Source organism: Chiloscyllium plagiosum, chromosome 2 (genome assembly GCF_004010195.1).
Source record: "Chiloscyllium plagiosum isolate BGI_BamShark_2017 chromosome 2, ASM401019v2, whole genome shotgun sequence".
In the NCBI taxonomy this organism is placed as follows: Eukaryota; Metazoa; Chordata; class Chondrichthyes; order Orectolobiformes; family Hemiscylliidae; genus Chiloscyllium; species Chiloscyllium plagiosum.
This window is the reverse complement of record NC_057711.1, coordinates 119193483-119212237: the sequence shown is the minus strand read 5'-3', so window position 1 is coordinate 119212237 and position 18755 is coordinate 119193483. Positions and strand designations below refer to the sequence as shown.

The window sequence follows — 18755 nt, the reverse complement described above, 5'->3', positions numbered from 1 at the left end:
GTAGTGGAGGAAATGGAGATGATTCCAATCAAATGAGTATGTGTCAAGCTTCTCGCATTGTTGAAACTGCACTCATCCAGGCAAATATGGGGCATTTCCATCAGATCCCTGACTTGTGGTTTGTAGGCAGTGGAAAGGCTTGGGGGTGCCATCACCACCACCTTGAGGGCAATTTGGGATGGGAAATAATGTTGGTCAGCCAGTGATGCCCACATCCCATATGAGCAAAAGGCAAGTTATGGGGATCCAAGATGGTGGTGATCTAAGAAGAGAGATGAATCCAAGCCCACCCTACCCAGACCACTGCGATATCCTGGGACTCTGGAAGGGTCATGGAGTCCCAGGAAATGGTTAGAGAGCAACTTACCTTGGTTTTCGTTGACCAGGGATGCCGATGAAGGGAAAAGGGTACGTCAGAAGCCGAGCCCGCGGCCCAGACTGCAGGATCCTCCGACTCCATTTCTCACCAGGTCCTGGTGAAGGAGTTTGCGAAATCTCGATGTTGGGCAAGTAGATAGAGGAGAAGCTGGCCCCGATCTCTTATCATGCTGCAGAAGCATGAACAGTGGCTGTGAGATCTGGAGAAAAGGATGGATGAGGTAGAACACAGTCACAATGGTGGAAGCTGATATTGGTTCCTCCATGGATAGGATCCAAGCCCTGGAGACGCAGATCCGTAATTTGGCTGACCTTGAACAGGAGCAGGAGAAAAAAAATTCCGATTGTCGGTCTGCCGAAAGGTAAGAAAGGTGAGTGGCCAGTGGAATTTGAGGATTGGTTGCTGAAATTCCTTAACTCCGGGGCTGGAATGAGAGGCTTGAAGCTCGAGAGGACTTACTGGGTCATGGTTCAGAGGTCAGGTCACCAACATCCTCATCTTGTCTTGGTGCGGTTTCATCATTATAGAAATAAGGAGAAAATCATGGAAGCTTCCAGAATCCAGAGGAAGGATCCAAAGGCCCTAGTGTATGAGAGATCTAAGATCATGTTCTTCCAGGATTTCAGTGGTGGTGGTCCAGAAGAGAAAATCCTATGACTGTGTCAAGAGAAGACTGAGGGAGCTTGGGATCCAGTACTCCTGAGGTATCCAGCTCTGCTTCAGATCACCTTAGATGGATCTGTACATTTCTTTTAGACATGTCAGAGAAGGCTAGAGACTTAGTGGACAAATTAACTTAATCTGAACAATTTTGTGTTTACAAATAGTGTTGTTGGGTATGTCTCCCTTTTTCTTTTTAAAAAGAGGAAGTCTGGTTGGGGCTATCTTTTCCTTTTTTTATTATTGGCAATAATTTGGTCTAAACTGTTTGAGGGCAGTTGAGATGTGTACTTTCAATTTCTAAGTTATCCTTATACCAATGGATGGATGAGGTACTTCCCCCTTTTTAAAAAAAATTCGTTATCCACAGTGTTATCTCATGGTGTATTTTCTTTCTTTACTGCTTGTGTTTACAGTGCAACTCTAGCTAGGAGGAGGGAAAATGGTTGGGATGGCTAGATGCCTACTTACGAGCAGTTTATGTTCGGTTCAAGTATTTTAATGCCTGGGCTGCAGTATTGGCAGCGGGATAGGAAGTTGGGTTTTGGGATGTGTAGTTGCCCCCTTTGGGCAGGAGTTGAGTTCCCCTACACGGCGCCATTGACGCTTTATATGTTGGTTTGTTTTTTGATTTTTCTTGTATATAATCTTTTTGATAGGTTTGTTAACTGTAGTGGGCTTAGTTTATACAGTTTTATTGTTCGATGGATCTTGCAACACGAAGGCTTGGCGATTTGTGGTTTGAGTTTCTCCTCTCTGGTATTTAAATGCTACTGCAGAAGGCAATGGCTAATGACTTGACTAAATGGTGTACGTGGAATATCAAGGGCAGTCAGTCACCAATTAAGAGGAAAAAGGTACTTTTGAGTCTCAAAGGAAAAGGTGGCTATTGCTTTGTTACAGGCGACACACTTGGATGATAAGGAGCATTTGAAACTACAGCAGAATGGCTTTGATCGGGTTTACTTTTCATCTTTTAATACCACAAGTAGGGGAGTGGCTATATCGGTTAGCAGGAATCTCCCATTACTAGTGTGTGCTCAAGAGACACAGGAGGTTTGTAATTCTCAAAGCCCAGATAAATTGGGAAGAATATGGTGTTTTAAATGTTTATTGGCCTCCTAGCCCATCCCCTCAAATTTCTGATAGATGCATTCTCTAAATTGTTCAGTCTCCAGTCCCAGCATAGCATTATGGGGGAGATTTTAACTGTCTTGTGGATCCCACGGTAGACAAGTTACCCAAAGGCCCCCTTGTGCCATCTATACAAATGTCTGGAGGCCTCTCCACCCTACAGACAAAGATTTTGTTTTTTTTTTTCCAATCCGCACAGATGTCACACCAGGATTGATATTTTTTTCCTGACCCCCGTGGCAATCCTGGACTTGGTAGCATCTTGTGCAATTGGTAATATTACCATCTCCGATAACGCTCCAGTGTACCTGTTGGTTACGATTAAGGAGAAAGTGAGGACTGCAGATGCTGGAGATCAGAGCTGAAAATGTGTTGCTGGAAAAGTGCAGGAGGTCAGGCAGCATCCAAGGAGCAGGAGAATCAACATTTTGGGCATGAGCCCTTCTTCTGGAATCCTGAAGAAGGGCTCATGCCCGAAACGTCAATTCTCCTCCTTGGATGCTGCCTGGCCTGCTGCGCTTTTCCAGCAACACATTTTCAGCAGTTACGATTAAGGACCCTACAGTGAGCTCGAGGCACTGGTGAATGGATCCTTTTATCCTTAAGGATAATTTTGTGGAGTAATTTTAGGGCGTTCCTCGGTTAGTAGCCCGTCCGTCCTTTGGGAAACTGCCAAAGCCTATGCCAGGGGGTTAGTTATTTCCTATTCTGCCAGTACGAAGCAGCAGAAGGGCAAACAGCAATGTCTCCTCAAAGCATGGTTGAAGGCAGCCGAGAAGGCTTACTTTGACTGGCCCTCGTTGGCCAAACTACAGAGGATTACAGTGCTGCGGTCTGCATTGAATTCCTTGCTCTCACAGACCGCAAAGAAGGAGCTTACTTTCATAAAGCAAATGGTATATGAACATGATGACAAGCCAGGCAAGTACCCTAGCATAGCTCACCAGGAAAAGGAGTGCCCCTCAAACCATTATGCCGATTAGGGAAGGGTCTGGGAACCTAACATGTGAATCCAAAAATATTAATGTGGCATTCCAGAGATTTTATCTGAATTACACCAATCTGAGGGTTGTGAGGAGGGCCAAGATGGAGTCCTTTCTCAAGGATCTGGAGCTCCTGGGCGTGACCCCTGAGCAAGAGTCTTTTCTCAATGCCCCCTTATCAAAGCAAGAGGTGCAGGAGACTGAAGCAGCTTCAGAGGTGGAAAGGCGCCCGGTCCTGATGGACCTCGCAGTGAATTCTATAAGGAATTTATAAACCTATTGTCAGGCCCGATGCTCAACATGTTCAATGACTTGTACAGTCATGATAATCTCCTGCCATCTGAGAGGCCAATATTTCACTTATTCTTTAAAAAGGGAAGGTCCCGGAGGACTCTGCTTCTTACAGGCCCATTTCACTCATAAATGTGGACTTCAAAATCCTCCTAAGACTCTTGTGTTAAGGCTGGAGACTGTTAAAGAGGACCAGACTGGCTTCATAAAGGGCCACACATCCTCCAATAATGTAATTCAAGCATGTCAACAGACGATAGAGGGATTGGTGATTTCTCTAGATGCAGAGAAGGCATTTGACAGATTTGAGTGACCGTACCTTTTTTATACTTTGGAGTGGTTGGACTTGGGGGAAGCCTTTATAAGATGGGTAAAGGTTCTGTACAGTGACCCTCTCGCTGCTGTCATCACCAATGGGGTATGAACAAGCAATTTTAACACTTGTTCAGCCCTGTCGGCTGCCTTTATCTTTCGCCAATGTGTTTTACATTGGTGATTGAACCATTGGCGGAGGCCATTCATAGGGATCCTAAAATATCAGTTCCAGAAGTGGGATCAAAATTACGTAAGATTTTGTTGTACGTTGTCGCTGTCCTCTCTTTTTTTGTCAAATCCAGCAGTTTTGGTGCCTTGCCTGATACAATGCATCAGCAAGTTTGGCACCTTTTCACGGTACAAGATTGATTTTGCAAAATCAGAGGCTATGCCTTTGGGTGGCTTTAAGAAGGTGCGAAGCTTTGAGGGTGAATATTGATTCCCATTTAAGTGATCACAGCGGGGGGTGGGATTTTCAATAAGCAAACGTTCAGGATACTGACCAGCTGGTTCAGCTCTTTTATTTGGTATCGTGAGCAGCCCCTTAGCTAAACTGCATTCTCTCTCAGATTGGGGGGAGTGGATCTCTTGCACATTAAAAGCTACCAACAAAGCTCGCTTTTATCTTACATGAGTGATTGGGCTTGTGGGGGGACCTCTTTCAATATGGTTAGGTATCAAAACCTCTCTGGCAAGGTGCCCCCTTACCAGCTTGCTGTTTTTGGACAAAATGAGGACAGTTAGGGAATATTGCCATAACCCAATAGTTATCAATACTGTTAAAGCATGGAGTGCAATTCAGCAGAGGGAAGGCAATATTGGCAAAATGTCTTCTCTTACACCTATAATGGAATGCCCTGCCAGTAGCAATGGTGGACTCTCCCTCTTTCTGGGCATTTAAGCGGGCATTGGATAGGCATATGGAGGATAGTGGGCTAGTGTAGGTTAGGTGGGCTTGGATCGGCGCAACATCGAGGGCCAAAGGGCCTGTACTGCGCTGTATTCTTCTATGTTCTATAATGGGTATGCCAGATTTTCAACTGGGGATGATTTGATTCAGGATTCAAACATTGGGCAGCTAGGGGTATGTCTTGCATAGGCGATTTATTTGGTGGAGACACAATGATGTCTTTTGATCAGTTAGCACAGAAACATGAGCCTCCACCAGTGAATTATTTAGTTGTCCACTACCATTTATGACTGGATATGAATATCTAAGCAGACAGAGCTTGGATCTGATCGTAGTTGTGGGATTGCTTAGATCTGTCTGCTTATGCTGTTTCAAATACATTGTCTACATGCATGTAGTCCTGTTTAGTAGCTTTAAGTTGATGATTCCTGTTTAGGTATGCCTGAAACTGCTCGTCATGTTTCTCCTGTGCTTTCCATTGATTCAAGGTTGTTCCCCAGGCTTAAAGGTAATGGTACAGTGGGGGTATGCTGGACTGTGAGGATGTAGATTGCACTGTAGTATGATTCTGCTGTTGCTGATGGCCCATAGTGCCTCACGGATGCCTAACCTTGAGTTTCTAGATCTGTTTGGAGTCTATCCCATTTAGCACAGTAACTAGTGACACACAACAATGTATGGTACTGTGTGTGAAAGCAAGACTTCATCTCCCTAAGATCTCTGGTGGTCACTTGCATCTGTTCATGACAGTATTGGTAGATGAAATGAGGCCTAGTGTTTTTTCTCCCCTTGTTGCTTCCTTCACCACTACCCTATTCCCAGACCTAGGAAAATCACTACAATCTCCTTGACTGTCCATGTGGTTGTTGGTTTCCAACCACTTTTTCTTTTTATTTGAAAGAAAGTCCTATTTCTAAGGTGTTCGGAAACGTTTTTTAGCTACATCTTTGTGCATATTTGTATATTTGCTGAGGCTATGTATTTGAAAGCAGTGCTAGAGAATCTCAGCAAGTCTGGCAGTAGCCAGGACAAAGGAAACAGTTGAGATTTCATGCTAATGCTAATCCATTCTAAAGTCATTATTGAATTCAGTGTTGACTTTTTTTTTCTCTCCACGGGTGCTGTCAGACCTGCTGAAATTCCCTGATTTTTATTTAGGTGTTTACCCCATGTCAAATTAATCTTCTGCAATCTTTATTAGCATCTGAGGGTGTGATGTGATATCTCAGTAACTAGTTAAGTGCTTGAATTTTGTTTTTTCAGTAACTTTGCCATGTTGGCTTTCCAGCTAATAATGTTGAAACAAGTGCTATGGCACTTCAGTTTAAATGTATCAATGTTAATGGCTTTATGGTGGTTCCTAAAAGTATTGGGGGTTGGTTTAACTTGAAGTGATTTTGAATTGAATATTATGGACCAGGCCAGATCCTCTCAACACATTAAGAAGGTAGCCTCGACCTTCACTTTTATTAGCTGTTTTAGGCAGATGTAAGGTGGCTATTCCAGGAGTGATGCAGCTGGTCAAACGACTGTTTCAAAATGAAAAAAATTACTTACAGACTACCAAACGAAACCAGAACAGAATATAGAATAACTGTTTCCTGATGAAGGGCTTTTGCCTGCAACGTCAACTCTCCAGCTCCTCAGATGCTGCCTGACCTGTGCTTTTCTAGCACCCAACACTCAAAACTAATCTCCAGCATCTGCGGTCCTCACTTTCTCCTATTGAATAACTTAATCCATCTGAAAACCTAACTGACGCTATCTCAACTTAATGATGCTGTTCCAATTTTGTAACATCCCCATAAACACACCCCTTGGCAAAAAAGATAAATTCAAACCCAGGTTCTTACAGGAGAGAGGATCAGCCAGGGATCATTGCTCAAGCATGGAAGCTTCTTTCACTATTGTTGCTTCTGTTCCCAGTTAAAACTAAACCAAACTGAAAAAATCCCTGAACTGGGAGAATTGGCCATTCTCCTTTCATGGTCCAAGTGTTTTTTTTAAAAACTTAAAAGCCTTTTTCCCTGATTGTTGCCTTGGGCAGTATCTGTTAGCCATTAGAAAAGACCCCAAACCCTAGACAAATCAGAACCCCTGGCTTTTACAAACACTCTTGGGGGCAAAAAAAAAACAAAGACAACATAACCTTGCTAAAGGAGCAGCTTCATCACGATATCTATTGTATAATTTTTCTCTTGACCTAAATAGAATGGAGAATTGTATGGGAATTGTTTCTTGACATAAACTGAACCAAGAACAACAACAAACCAAATATGGATAGAGGGTTTGAAAAGAGGAACAAATTTTAAACAATAAAGACTCTTTATTGTGAAGAGAAGGCTAATTGTGCCATGGCTGGAATATCTTTAAATCTTAAAACTGAATAGCATTTAAAGCTTTCTGCTGAACCTCTAACTTTATAACATTTATTTATAAAAGAGAACTTTATTTCTTCCCAATGTTTTTTTAAAAAAAAGCTTCACTTTCCACACCATCTTCAACTTTCTTAATCTTTTCCAGAATCTCCAAAGGACGCGTATGCCTGTGGTGTTCTCGAACACTGTTCGTTTGCTTACCCTTCACCTGAGGAGGGGATGAAGTGGTTGGCAGGAGAGCTAAATTGACAAACAAAATTAGAATTGACCCATAACACCCCGCCCACCTTTTATCTGATGGAGTTACTGGGGCATGAAAAGGCATTCAAGCCACTTTTTAAAATTTTCTTTCACAATTCAGAACATTTACTATAGAATGTACTGACTGAATTGACTTACTGCATCATGCAAGTGAATGGATTTGTGGTATTTCCTGTTTTTGTGTACAGCACTTACTGGGCAAAGGTAGGAAGTGAAATGACATTTTGATTGTGGATAGAATATTTTTGTTATTTGTCACTAACTGTGTGATTGCCTCTAGTTTCCCAGAATTCTTTCAGGAAACGTCCCAGTTCACACTCTAGCCCTAGCTGTAACGTGTCTTTAAAAGAACAGATTGCTCAAGACCATACTTCCAAAACCACACGTACACTTTCTCCATTGGAATCAGCCAGCCGTGTTCCTGCTCCACAGGTATATAAATGTTGTTTTATTGTTTTGAAGAAGTGCTCAAACATTTGTCCCATTCTCTGAACAAAAGGGCTACCTTTTCCTTTGTTTCAGAGAGCTAGCTCAAAGCGAGGAGCTAAAGTGTCCAACACTGTGCGAAAACAGTATCTTGGCTTTTTTATTGAGGAGTTTTTGAAGACCTGTTCATCTCGACAAGCAGCAGTTAAAAAGGTTAGTACAGAAATTGACTGCAACACTGGCAATTCCTTAAAATGGAGTACATTTAACAACTGCAGAAGAGCACCCCATGTTGAATTGCATTTGTAGAAAACATTATTTCTTACCGTTATTTTGGAGAATCTGTCGTCTGCTCTGTAATTGTTTAATACTTGGGATGGAATATAGTGTGAGATGACAAAGATGAAAGATTGAATGCTGGCAGTTACTTATTGTCTAAGTCTTTCTGTACAAATCTGATCTTGTTTGTGATGGACATTTAACTGAAATCTGCTGTTTAAAATTCCTAGGTTGCCAGTTTTAACAAGGCCTGCAGGGGAAGAACAGTTGGATTTAGTTGAAGTAATTGAAACTGCTTCCTCTAACTGGGTAACCTCGGCCATTCCTATTAGGAATGTACAAAACTGGTCAACTCAATGCAGCTTGATAGTATTCAGACATGGTGTTTGACGGAGTTGGAGGAAGGGGCAAAAGTGCTTTTTTTTTCTAACCTTTCCCTCCCAATAATTAGTTTCTTTCTCTGTAGCAGAACAATTTGGTGAGCCTGGTAAGTGACTAAAATTTATACTACTTTGAGCTTAAGGCAAGAAAAGCATAGCAACCAATGGTGCATTCCATTAAACATGAAAAGGTAAGTAAATATGTAAAACCTAATTTTAAAATGGCATAATAAATTATCTGTCACTGGGTCAAAATTTTGGAGCTGTTTCCCTAATGGCATTGTGAGTGTATCTAAAGCAAATGGATTGCAGGGATCAGGGAAGGCAGCTCACCAGTACCACCTCTTGGGCAACAAGTGATGGTAATAAACACTGGCTCAGCCAGCAACATGCACATCCCATTAATTTGAAGAAGCTGTAGCATGTGGGAGCTCCTGGATGCCATTGTGATCCAGAACAAACTCTCTGCAGTAGATGTTTGAACTTAGAGCATCTTAGTTCAGTTTTGTTTTGAAGTGGTGTGAATTATGCAAAACAAAAGTGGAGTGTTTCATAAATTCACTGTACTGGGAGGCAGACACATCTCTTTGACCAAATCATGAGATTCCACCCTATGTCCAGGGATTGCTTCACTTCCAGCCCATAGGTAAAGGAACCCAGAGGGCAGAGCCTTAGTCTTTGTAATTGTCCAACAGGCCTGAAGTTCTTTCAGCTTCAGGGAAGACTGCAGGGTGGATAAGGCACATGGTACAGAAACCACTCAAGAAGGAGGGAGTAAGAAGAAGCATAATGGTGGTAGGTGACATGTATCGAGGAGGACTGACATTGTTCTCTACTGCAAAGCAAGAGTGCAGATGGCTATCTGCTTCTGTCTTGATTCAGAATATCCACTTAAGACTGAAGATGAACAAGCATGTACCAATGACATTGAGTTTGTGAAAGAGATTCTACATAGTCTGAATCAGAGGTGCCAAATTGAGAAGCTGACCTCAATAGGTCATAAATTGCTAGATTATTACATGAGCCACACAAGTTGATATGTGGGAAATATGGTTAGACAAATACATGCATGACTTAAAGACTGGTGTGGGAGACAAGAACCAGAAACGTTCTTGGCACAGTGGGACTAGTACTGGGAACAGTGAGACGTACATCATTTGGGATGATTTCCCCCACCTGAACTGTGTGGCTGTTGTTTCAAGCCAGATAATTAGAGAGGTGGAAAATTTATTTTTAACTAGTAGTAGCAAGAATCAAATTTGGGAAGATGGGACAGAAATCAAACGAGACCAGACAAAAGAGCAAGTTAAAGTGGGAAATGTTAAAGTGAGTGTGATAGGAGAGGATAGAGTATGAACCAAAAACAGCTGATGTGACTAGAGAATACAAAAAGATAAAACTCAAGGTAAAATTACTTGTGGGTGTAGTGTACAGGTCCTCTAATCATCTAGTGCCCTGTGGGATTTCTCAAATGAGCCTGTATCCATAATACTTCCAGGCAGTGCATTCTAAATCTAGTTATGTGAAGGTTTATCTTCTGGCATCACATTTGCTGCTCTTCAGATTACTGTAAGTCTCTGTCCTTTGATTCTTTTTGCTAGCTAAGAGTAAAGGTAATGAAATTATTGTTGATGTATTGTCAGCACCTGACCACTGAATTTCTATTGGAGCTTTATGATCACCTTATTTCCTTTTATCTTCAGACCTAGTAAATGAGGATAATTATGATCTTATTGCTGTCCTTTTGGCAGTTGATGACTGAGGTACAGCAAACCTGGAATCTCCTCAATCCCAACACTTTGGATGCCAGTGGAAGGTCAACATAATTGAGCTAAATGCTTTTGAAAGGAGTCAGTAATTTTTCCTCTTGTTTTAGGCTATGTCTGAAGAAAAAGTTATTTTTGAACGTAGTGCAAACAAGTTCATGTATTTGAATGTAGCTGTGCATGCACTGAAGATCTTGAAGAATCTGGCGAAACAAGGACCAATGTCTTCAGATGGTATGTTTTCAGGCTGCCCTATCCAAGCTATCCCTGTGCAAATTAGCAATGGACATAATTGAAAAATGTCACAAAGTTTGACCAATGTTGAGAGTAATAATACTTTTCAAAAAATCAGAGGAAAATTGATTTTTCTTTTGGAGAATTTCTGATATTTTATCAATGATTTAATCATTGCATTGTACACACTTCTTGAATCACTAATTTAATATGAAAACAATGTTTGTTTGACTCAAGTTCCATTTGAAAGCCAACTTTCAGCAACTTGAATCCCACAATATGTACTTTGCAATTGGTTAAATTGTCTTAGGAAAAGACTGCATTGAGTTAAAATGAATAAGTTCTCAATCTACTGCATTGGATGGACCAGTGTGAAATAGCAATGAACTTTGAGAAAACTAAATGTGTTTATTTTCAAGGTTGCCAGCCCTCTAAAAGGAAGAGACTTTCATCAGGAACAATTCTAGAAGGTGAGTTAATCAAGGGTTCTTATCACAATACTTTTATCTTGGGAGTGAAATATCAAGCTTTTATTTCAAAAGTCTTTTTTTTTAAATACTAGTCCTATTTACATGATCAGATGTGAAGCACATTTGGACTTCAGTTAGAATATTGTGTATAGTTCTGGGTGCCATGTGATAGGAAAGATGCCAATGCAATGGAGAGTGTGCAGAAGCAATTCACAAGAATGGCGCCAAGGATGAGGAACTTTAGTTGAGGATAGATTGAAATCTGGACTGTTTGCCTTGGACAGAAAGCTAAGAGGTAATCTGAGGTTTACAAAATGAGAGGGTTGGGTAGAATAGATAGGAGCAAGAGAGCATAGACTTTATGAACTGCAAAAGAAGCTAGCGTGAAGTAAGGAAAAGCGTTCACTTAGTGAGTAATTTGGGTCCAGAATGCATTGCCAGGAAATGTGGAGGAGGCATGATCAATTCAGGTATTCACGAGGGCATGTGATGATTATTTGGATAAGAATAATATGCATGGGCTTATGTAAGAGGGAAAAACAAGAGATTGACATGAAGTAATGACACTCATTTAAATGGGCTCCTGTGATGCAAGTGAGGAAGGGTGAATTAGCTCTCATTCCAGTGTCCCGGGTAGGCTGCAACACTATTTAATTCCCCTTTTGCACGTGGCTAAATCTTCCCCAATTAAAATGAAGCAATGAGACAATTGCTAGATATACTTGAGTGAAAGAACATTTATTTTTCCTTGGGTTAGCAGATAAATATTAAAATTTAACAAGCTTTTACATGGACTTAAGAATTGGTGTCTGATACAAAGGAAGTTATAATGAAAATACAGATTAAAGTCCTTAAGGAGACCTGTTTTGTCTCATTAGTCAATGGGATGTGTCACTGGCTAGGCCAGTAATTATTGCCCATCTGTAATTTCCCTGGAGAAAGTGGTGATGAACTGTAGCCTTGAACTCTGTAGAACATGATATAGGGATACCCACAGCTGGCAGGAAGACAATGCCATGATTTTGACTCTGTGACCTTTAAAGGTCACAGTCATTTTAGTTCCAAGTCAGGATGGTGTGACTTGGAGGGGAAATTACAGGTAGTGTTGTGTCCCACGTGGTCCAGGTTACAGCATTGGAAGGTGCAGTTCAAGGAGCCTTGGTTAAATAATGTTTTGCATCTGAAATGTACACCATGCTGCCACTATATCTGTGGTGCTATGAAGTGGGCTGCATTGTGCTGGGTGGGGTGATGTCCTAGAGTGTTGTTAGAACTGAACCCAATCACCGAATTGTTAAAGCATTGAAGGAGGCCATTTAACCCATCATGCCTGCACCACTTATCTTAACTATTAACAGGCTGAGCTGAAAATGTGTTGCTGGAAAAGCGCAGCAGGTCAGGCAGCATCCAGGGAACAGGAGAATCGACGTTTCGGGCATAAGCTCTTCTTCAGGAGGGCTTATGCCCGAAACGTCGATTCTCCTGTTCCCTGGATGCTGCCTGACCTGCGCTTTTCCAGCAACACATTTTCAGCTCTGATCTCCAGCATCTGCAGACCTCACTTTCTCCTATTAACAGGCTGAGGCTAATTTATGAGAACGGGAGAGTAAGGGGTTCACCTGATGTGTTGAAAATTTTGAAAAACAAAGATAAGTCCCCTGGGCCAGATGGGATATACCCAAGTTTATGACAGGAAGTGAGGGAAGAGATTGTTGTGCCTTTGGCAATTTTATCTTTGCTCTTAACTATTCACTGGAGTTGTGCCAGATGATCGGAGGGTGGCAAATGTTATTTCCTTGTTCAAGAAAGGGAATAGGGATAATCCTGGGAATTACAGACCAGTCAGTTTTATGTCAGTGGTGAGTGAAGTATTGGAGAAGATTGAGAGACAGGATTTATAACTCCATGGAAAACCATTGTTTGATTAGAGATAGTCAGCATGACTTTGAAGGGCAGGTCATGCCTCAAGCCTTATTGAATTCTTGGAGGATGTGATAAAACACATTTGAAGGTAGAGCATGGATGTGGTGTACATGGATTTTAGCAAAGCATTTGATAAAGTTCCCCATGATAGGCTCACTCAAAGTAAAGAGGCATGGGATATGGGGAAATTTGGCTGTCTAGATACAGAATTGACTGGCTTATAAAGGACGGAGGGTGGTTGTAGATGGAAAGTGCTCAGTCTGGAGCTTGGTGACCAGTGGTGTTCTGCAAGGATATGTTCTTTGTGATTTTTATAAATGACTTGGATGAGGAAGTCAAAGGATGGGCTAGTAAGTTCGCTGATGAGATGAGGGTTGGTAGTATGGAGGACTGTTATAGGTTGCAACGGGACATTGACAAGATGCAGAACTGGGGTGAGAAGTGCAGATGGAGTTCAACCTGGAAAAGTGTGAAGTGATTGTTTGGAAGATCGAATCTGAATGTTGAATACAGGGTTAAAGACAGGATCCTTGCCAGTGTGGAGGAACAGAGCGATCTTGGTCTACATCCATAATCTCTCAAAGTTGCCACCCATGTTAAGAGTTAAGGTATATGCTGTGTTGGCTTTCATTAGCAGGGCAATTGAGTTTAAGAGCCAAGAGGTTATGCCGCAGTTCTATAAAGCTCTAGTTGGACCACACTTGAACTATTGAGAGTTCTGGTTAGCTCATCATAGGAAGGATGTGGAAGCTTTAGAAAGGGTGCAGAGGAGATTTACCAGGATGCTGCCTGGACTTGAGGGATTGTCTTATGAAAGGTTGAGGAAGCTAGGATTTTCTCATTGGAACAAAGAAAGATGAGAGGTGACTTGATAGAGGTGAACAAGATAATGAGAAGCATAGGTAGTGAATAGTCAAACTTTTTTTTTACCAGGGCAGAAATGGCTATCACAATTGTGATTGGAGGAAGGTTTAGGAGAGATGTCAGAAGTAGGTTCTTTACACAGTGGTGGGTGTGTGGAATGCACTGCCAGCAGTGGTGGTAGAGTCAGATGCATTAGGGACGGGATATGGGTGACAGTCAAATGAAGGGTTGTGTAGGTTAGTTTGATCTTTAGAAGGATAAAAGATCGGCACAACATCGGGGGCCAAAGGGTTGTCCTGAACTGTACTGTTTAAGGTTCTTTGTTTTGATGGACCCTTTTTTTTGTCTACCCAGGCAGACATTTTTTTTAAATGAGCAATCAGAACTAGAGGCAATAAAGGGACTAAACTGACTAGGCAATTTGGGTACCCGGAGTATGGGTCTCATCACCTCATGGATTGATTGTGAATTATATAGATCCATTTTGAGGGAAGTTAGCTAAATGCGTGAGGATGAAACCAATAAAATATCCTGTTTGGATAGGATGAAGAGACAAGGATAAGGTGTCTGCAGAATGTAAATATCAGCGTGGACCATTTGAACTGAATAGTTGTCTTTACTGATATGTAAAGATGTCAAATAATATTATGATTTGGCCAAGTTTCCAGATTTCTTGAGTACTGCCTTAGCACACAGTTCAATCATGGGCCAATGATCTTTCTGGAGACCAAGAAACACTTCACTTGTAGTTGACCACATGTACATCACAGATGAGTAATGTTATCTATGTTCTAACCAAGTTTAATGAAAAACTACTTGAGTCCATAGTCTGTGCCCAGAGATATTTTTCAAAGTTCTTTTTTTTTCCAACAGGAGCCAGGGTGTTCCTGAGATATTTGACATTTAATTAATTCTGGCTGTGTTGTTTATGTCCACTCCTATTGCGGCTTCTGCTGTTGATATTACACCATGGATGACTTCAGCTGGCACCTTTAAACAGTTTTTCTGTCATTAGCAAGTTGGAGAATGCTTTATGTTTTAATGTTGGTATCTGCAATCTCCATTATTTAACAGCGCTATGCCAAAAACATTTGTTTGTCAGTATTATGAATATTTTTAATGGTCCTTGTTCAGCATTGGCTTTTATATTTCTGGATGCTTTTGCCTGGTGTTTAAAAGGGTAAAGACTGAGCTACCTGTTGGCAAAGCATCTGTTTTTATTCCATTTGATTGTAAGGGATTCAGCCTGCGTTTCAGGCTGATTGGAATGGAATGTCATGCTTGTGTGGCATTAATTGGCAATCTTGCTGAATAGTCAAAGTATGATACCTGTGTCACATGGAGCAAATGCTGGGGTATCATCCATGGTCAGACTAAAGACTCATTCTGTTGTGAGCAGTGCAGAACAGCTGTACAGACTGGGGTCTGCAGATCCTTGGAGGTACATAGAGGCTTTCCTGGGGCCCATAAATATTTTGGGCAGCAGTAGTGTATAAGAATATGTGTAGCATACAATGGGCTGACTGCTTTGCCCAGAAGGGGAATGTATATATAAAGGGAGACTATTTTATAAAATGCTATTTTGAAAAAGAAGTCATCAACGTTTGCATATTTTGTTTTATTTTGGGTAGTGGGAGTGTCTGTAAATATCTGCGGGAAAAAACATTCTTCAGTAAAACATATTTGCGAACTGATTTTTAAAATGTAGTTTTTATCTAGCTGTTCTATTTCTGACCTGGATGTAAAGGAAGGCAAAGTTACTGTAGTCCCATAGGACCATAAGGCTGCTCTCATTAGACAAATGTGACTGACTGGTAGTTCTCAGTGAGATTAATAAATCCCATGCTGGCTGAGGTTGAGCCTACAGTGTTGATGTCACTCTGCATATCTAACCAGCCATCCAGCTAAGTGCCCCTCCCTCCCAAACACTCAAGCATGTGCGCACACAATTACCTGGGTATTCTTGATTATGGAGAGAGTTCACTTTCTAGACACTGATCAACCAACATGAGAAATATCTGTTGCTATAAATCAATATCTTGTATTCCAATATCATGGCCTATGAAAGTTTTCCTCTTTGCACCTAATGTCTGATGTAGAGTGTAATATTTTGAACTCTACAGGTGCTGCACTTTATAGTGCTCTCAAGAGCTATGTCTTAACTGAAGGACAGTTGAAGGAAAATGGATATCCTCGCTATGACCCTGAAAACCCAGGAACTGCTCTACTATTCAATGGCGAAGCAAATAAATATATTGCTGACTGTGAGTGTGAAGAGGTTTTATTTTATGGTTACCTGAAAAAAATCATTATACTACAGCAAAATCTACATAATGGCATACTTTATGTAATTGAGTTTTAAATGCACATTTTGTTTAGTATGTGCTTATTCAAAAAGCTCAAGTAGCGCACTTTAAAAATAGTTCATTGGAACTTTATCCATAAAAATGAATAAAATCCACAGTGACCGGTCAAAATAAAGCTTTCTCTCAACTTGAATTTTCAACGTCCTTGTGTCTCTTTGCTGTCTTTGCTGAAGCTAAAAATCTCACAACACCAGGTTATAGTCCAACAGGTTTAATTGGACGCACTAGCTTTTGGAGCGCTGCTCTTTCATCAGCTGGCTGTGACAGCTACCTGATGAAGGAGCGGTGCTCTGAAAGCTAGTGCTTCCAAATTAACCTGTTGGACTATAACCTGGTGTTGTGATTTTTAACTTTGTCCACCCCAGTCCAACACTGGCACCTCTGTCATTTTGATGCTTAACCCTTGTCAATGTTTGGCTCATCTCAATAAACAATGCTGAATTACAATAAACTATTTGTTCTTATCCATGCCTTTTGGGAGGGAAGGGATGGCATATTGTATGACTGCCTTTCTGACCCTTCACCCTAATAATCCATAGTTGATCTCTATCCTCAGCCTATCCAAATTCTCCAGGTCTGACTCCCCCATTCCTCATTTCCTGTGTTCCTGTGAGAATGTGAAACCATGCCTTCAATTCAAATGTATTCCTTTTGTTTTAAATCCCTTTATTTCACTGTCTTTAGTAATCCTTTGTAACACCCAAGATTTTTGCCAGCACCTGATTGTTGGCTTTTGCCCTCTCATTTGTGACTGTCTTCAATTGTTTGTCATTGTGAGATGTCCTCTGCTTCATCTAAATCACCTGAAATTCAATTCCTTTTTGGCTGTCCCATCTCCATCTCAATCCTCCTCTATTCAATCCATGATTTTGGCCTCTGATATCAAACTACTGGCTATTATGCATTTTTCTTTTATATTTCAGGGCTGTTCAATATTTGTGTTTAGTGGCACCAAATAATTGTAGTTTCTTTTACTGGAGATTGGTTTGTAAATAGCCTTTATTGTAATTAAGCAAGTTATCCAGTAGATGGCGGTATAAGTACAAAAATGAATTCATGAACCACTGAACATCTTATTGTCACTGCAAGATCAATTTAATATTGAAGTCTTCTGTAGAGCCGGGTTGCTTTTTAATGTTTATTATACTTCGTATAACATTTTCAATTCTATTTCAATGTTTAAAATGGCAGTTCTTTTCATAATTTCATCCTGTGAACATTTGGAATAGTGATTTTGCTCAGTTATGCTGATTTCCTTTCTCCCCCACAATATAATTTGGCTAGACACTAAATCAATGCAAGGTCAAGGAACTTCAAAATTCACATTTATATCCAAAAGAATGAGCCTTCCACTTTGTTAATTTTGAAAGACTTGCCTGAAATCTTGCCATGCTCCCAGAGAAATTAATCAGTGACAAGTTTCAATTAATTACACTGATGTGTAGCCCCTCAAGAATAACTTGTTATAAACAATGGTTTAAGAGTTAAGGATATTAGCTGTCATATTTTAAAATGAGCTTTTTGAATTTGCTCAAACTGTGCACCAATTAAATAAGTAAGGAGTGTTACATAGTTCAAGTTGACAGATTTAAAGTACATGTTCACAAGTTGTTTTTCATTGATTGGGTTGTGGGTGTTGCTGGTTGGCCATCATTTTATTGCCATCCCTAGTTGCCCTTTAGAAGGTGGAATTAACTGCTGCAGTCATATATTGCTGGTGGATCCACAATGTCCTAAAGGAGGAGTCCAGCAGTAGTTAAGGAATGGTGAAGTGATACTTTTCCAACTCAGGATGGTGAGTGGCTTGGAGGGGATCTCGCCGGTGGTGGTGTTCCCATGCATCTGCTGCCTTTTGTCCTTCTAGGTGGAAGATTCTTTGAGGATTTTTGAAGTTCTGCAGTGTATTTTTATATTGTACGCACTCCAGCTGGTGAGTGTTAGTGGTGGAGGGAATGACTGCTAGTAGATGTGGCACCAACCAAGTGGGCTGCTTTGACCTGAATGGTGTCAAGCTTCTTGTGGTGTTGGAGTTGCAACCATCCAGGCAAATGAAGAGTATTCCATCACATTCCTGACAGATTCTGGGTGTCAGGAGGTGATTACTCACCACTATATTCCTAGCAGCTGACATCTTGCAGCTGCTGTTATTTCAGTTGATTTTGTGGTCAATGGTAATTCCCCCCCCAAAATCCCCCTGGATGTTAAACTGGGAGATTCAATGATGATAACACCATTGAATTTCAAAGGGCTGTGCTTGGATTGTCTGCCTGTTAGATGTCATTGCTTGCCGTATTTGTATATTGTGTGTGTTACTGGTCACTTGTTAGCTCAAGCCTGGATGTCATCCAGATTTTGTTGCATTTGAACATTTGACTGCTTCAGTATCTGATTCATTGTGAATGGTGCTAAATATCCCCACAGCTGACATGATGGAAAGAAGGCTGAAAATGGTTGGGCCTAGGACACTATCCTGCAGAACTCCTACAGAGATGTCATCTCAGGTCCAGGACTAACCTCTAATAACCATGATCATCATCCCCTGTGTAGTTTGTTTCTAATCACTGGAGTGATCGCTCCTGCTACCCATTGATTCCAGTTTTGTGAGGGCTTCTTGATGCCACAATTGTATCTGGCCTTGACGTCAAGGACTGTCTGTCTCTCTCACACTCTCTCTCACACTCTCTCTCACTCTCTCTCTCACACTCTCTCTCACACTCTCTCTCACACTCTCTCTCA

General features: G+C 41.1%; 1 protein-coding gene across 4 annotated transcripts in view; it reads left to right on the top strand.

Moving 5' to 3' along the window:
• LOC122563501 (RNA exonuclease 1 homolog) overlaps nucleotides 1–18755 on the top strand; it is an 82208-nt gene that overhangs the window by 13170 nt on the left and 50283 nt on the right. For 3 of the 4 annotated variants that reach the window (XM_043717329.1, XM_043717300.1, XM_043717309.1), the window contains 5 exons: nucleotides 7592–7743; nucleotides 7834–7950; nucleotides 10273–10396; nucleotides 10816–10866; nucleotides 15777–15917. In XM_043717329.1, the coding sequence (XP_043573264.1) occupies nucleotides 7592–7743; nucleotides 7834–7950; nucleotides 10273–10396; nucleotides 10816–10866; nucleotides 15777–15917 (585 nt within the window). The remainder of the gene's footprint in view (nucleotides 1–7591; nucleotides 7744–7833; nucleotides 7951–10272; nucleotides 10397–10815; nucleotides 10867–15776; nucleotides 15918–18755) is intronic. The other variant, XM_043717318.1, reaches the window with a different exon arrangement.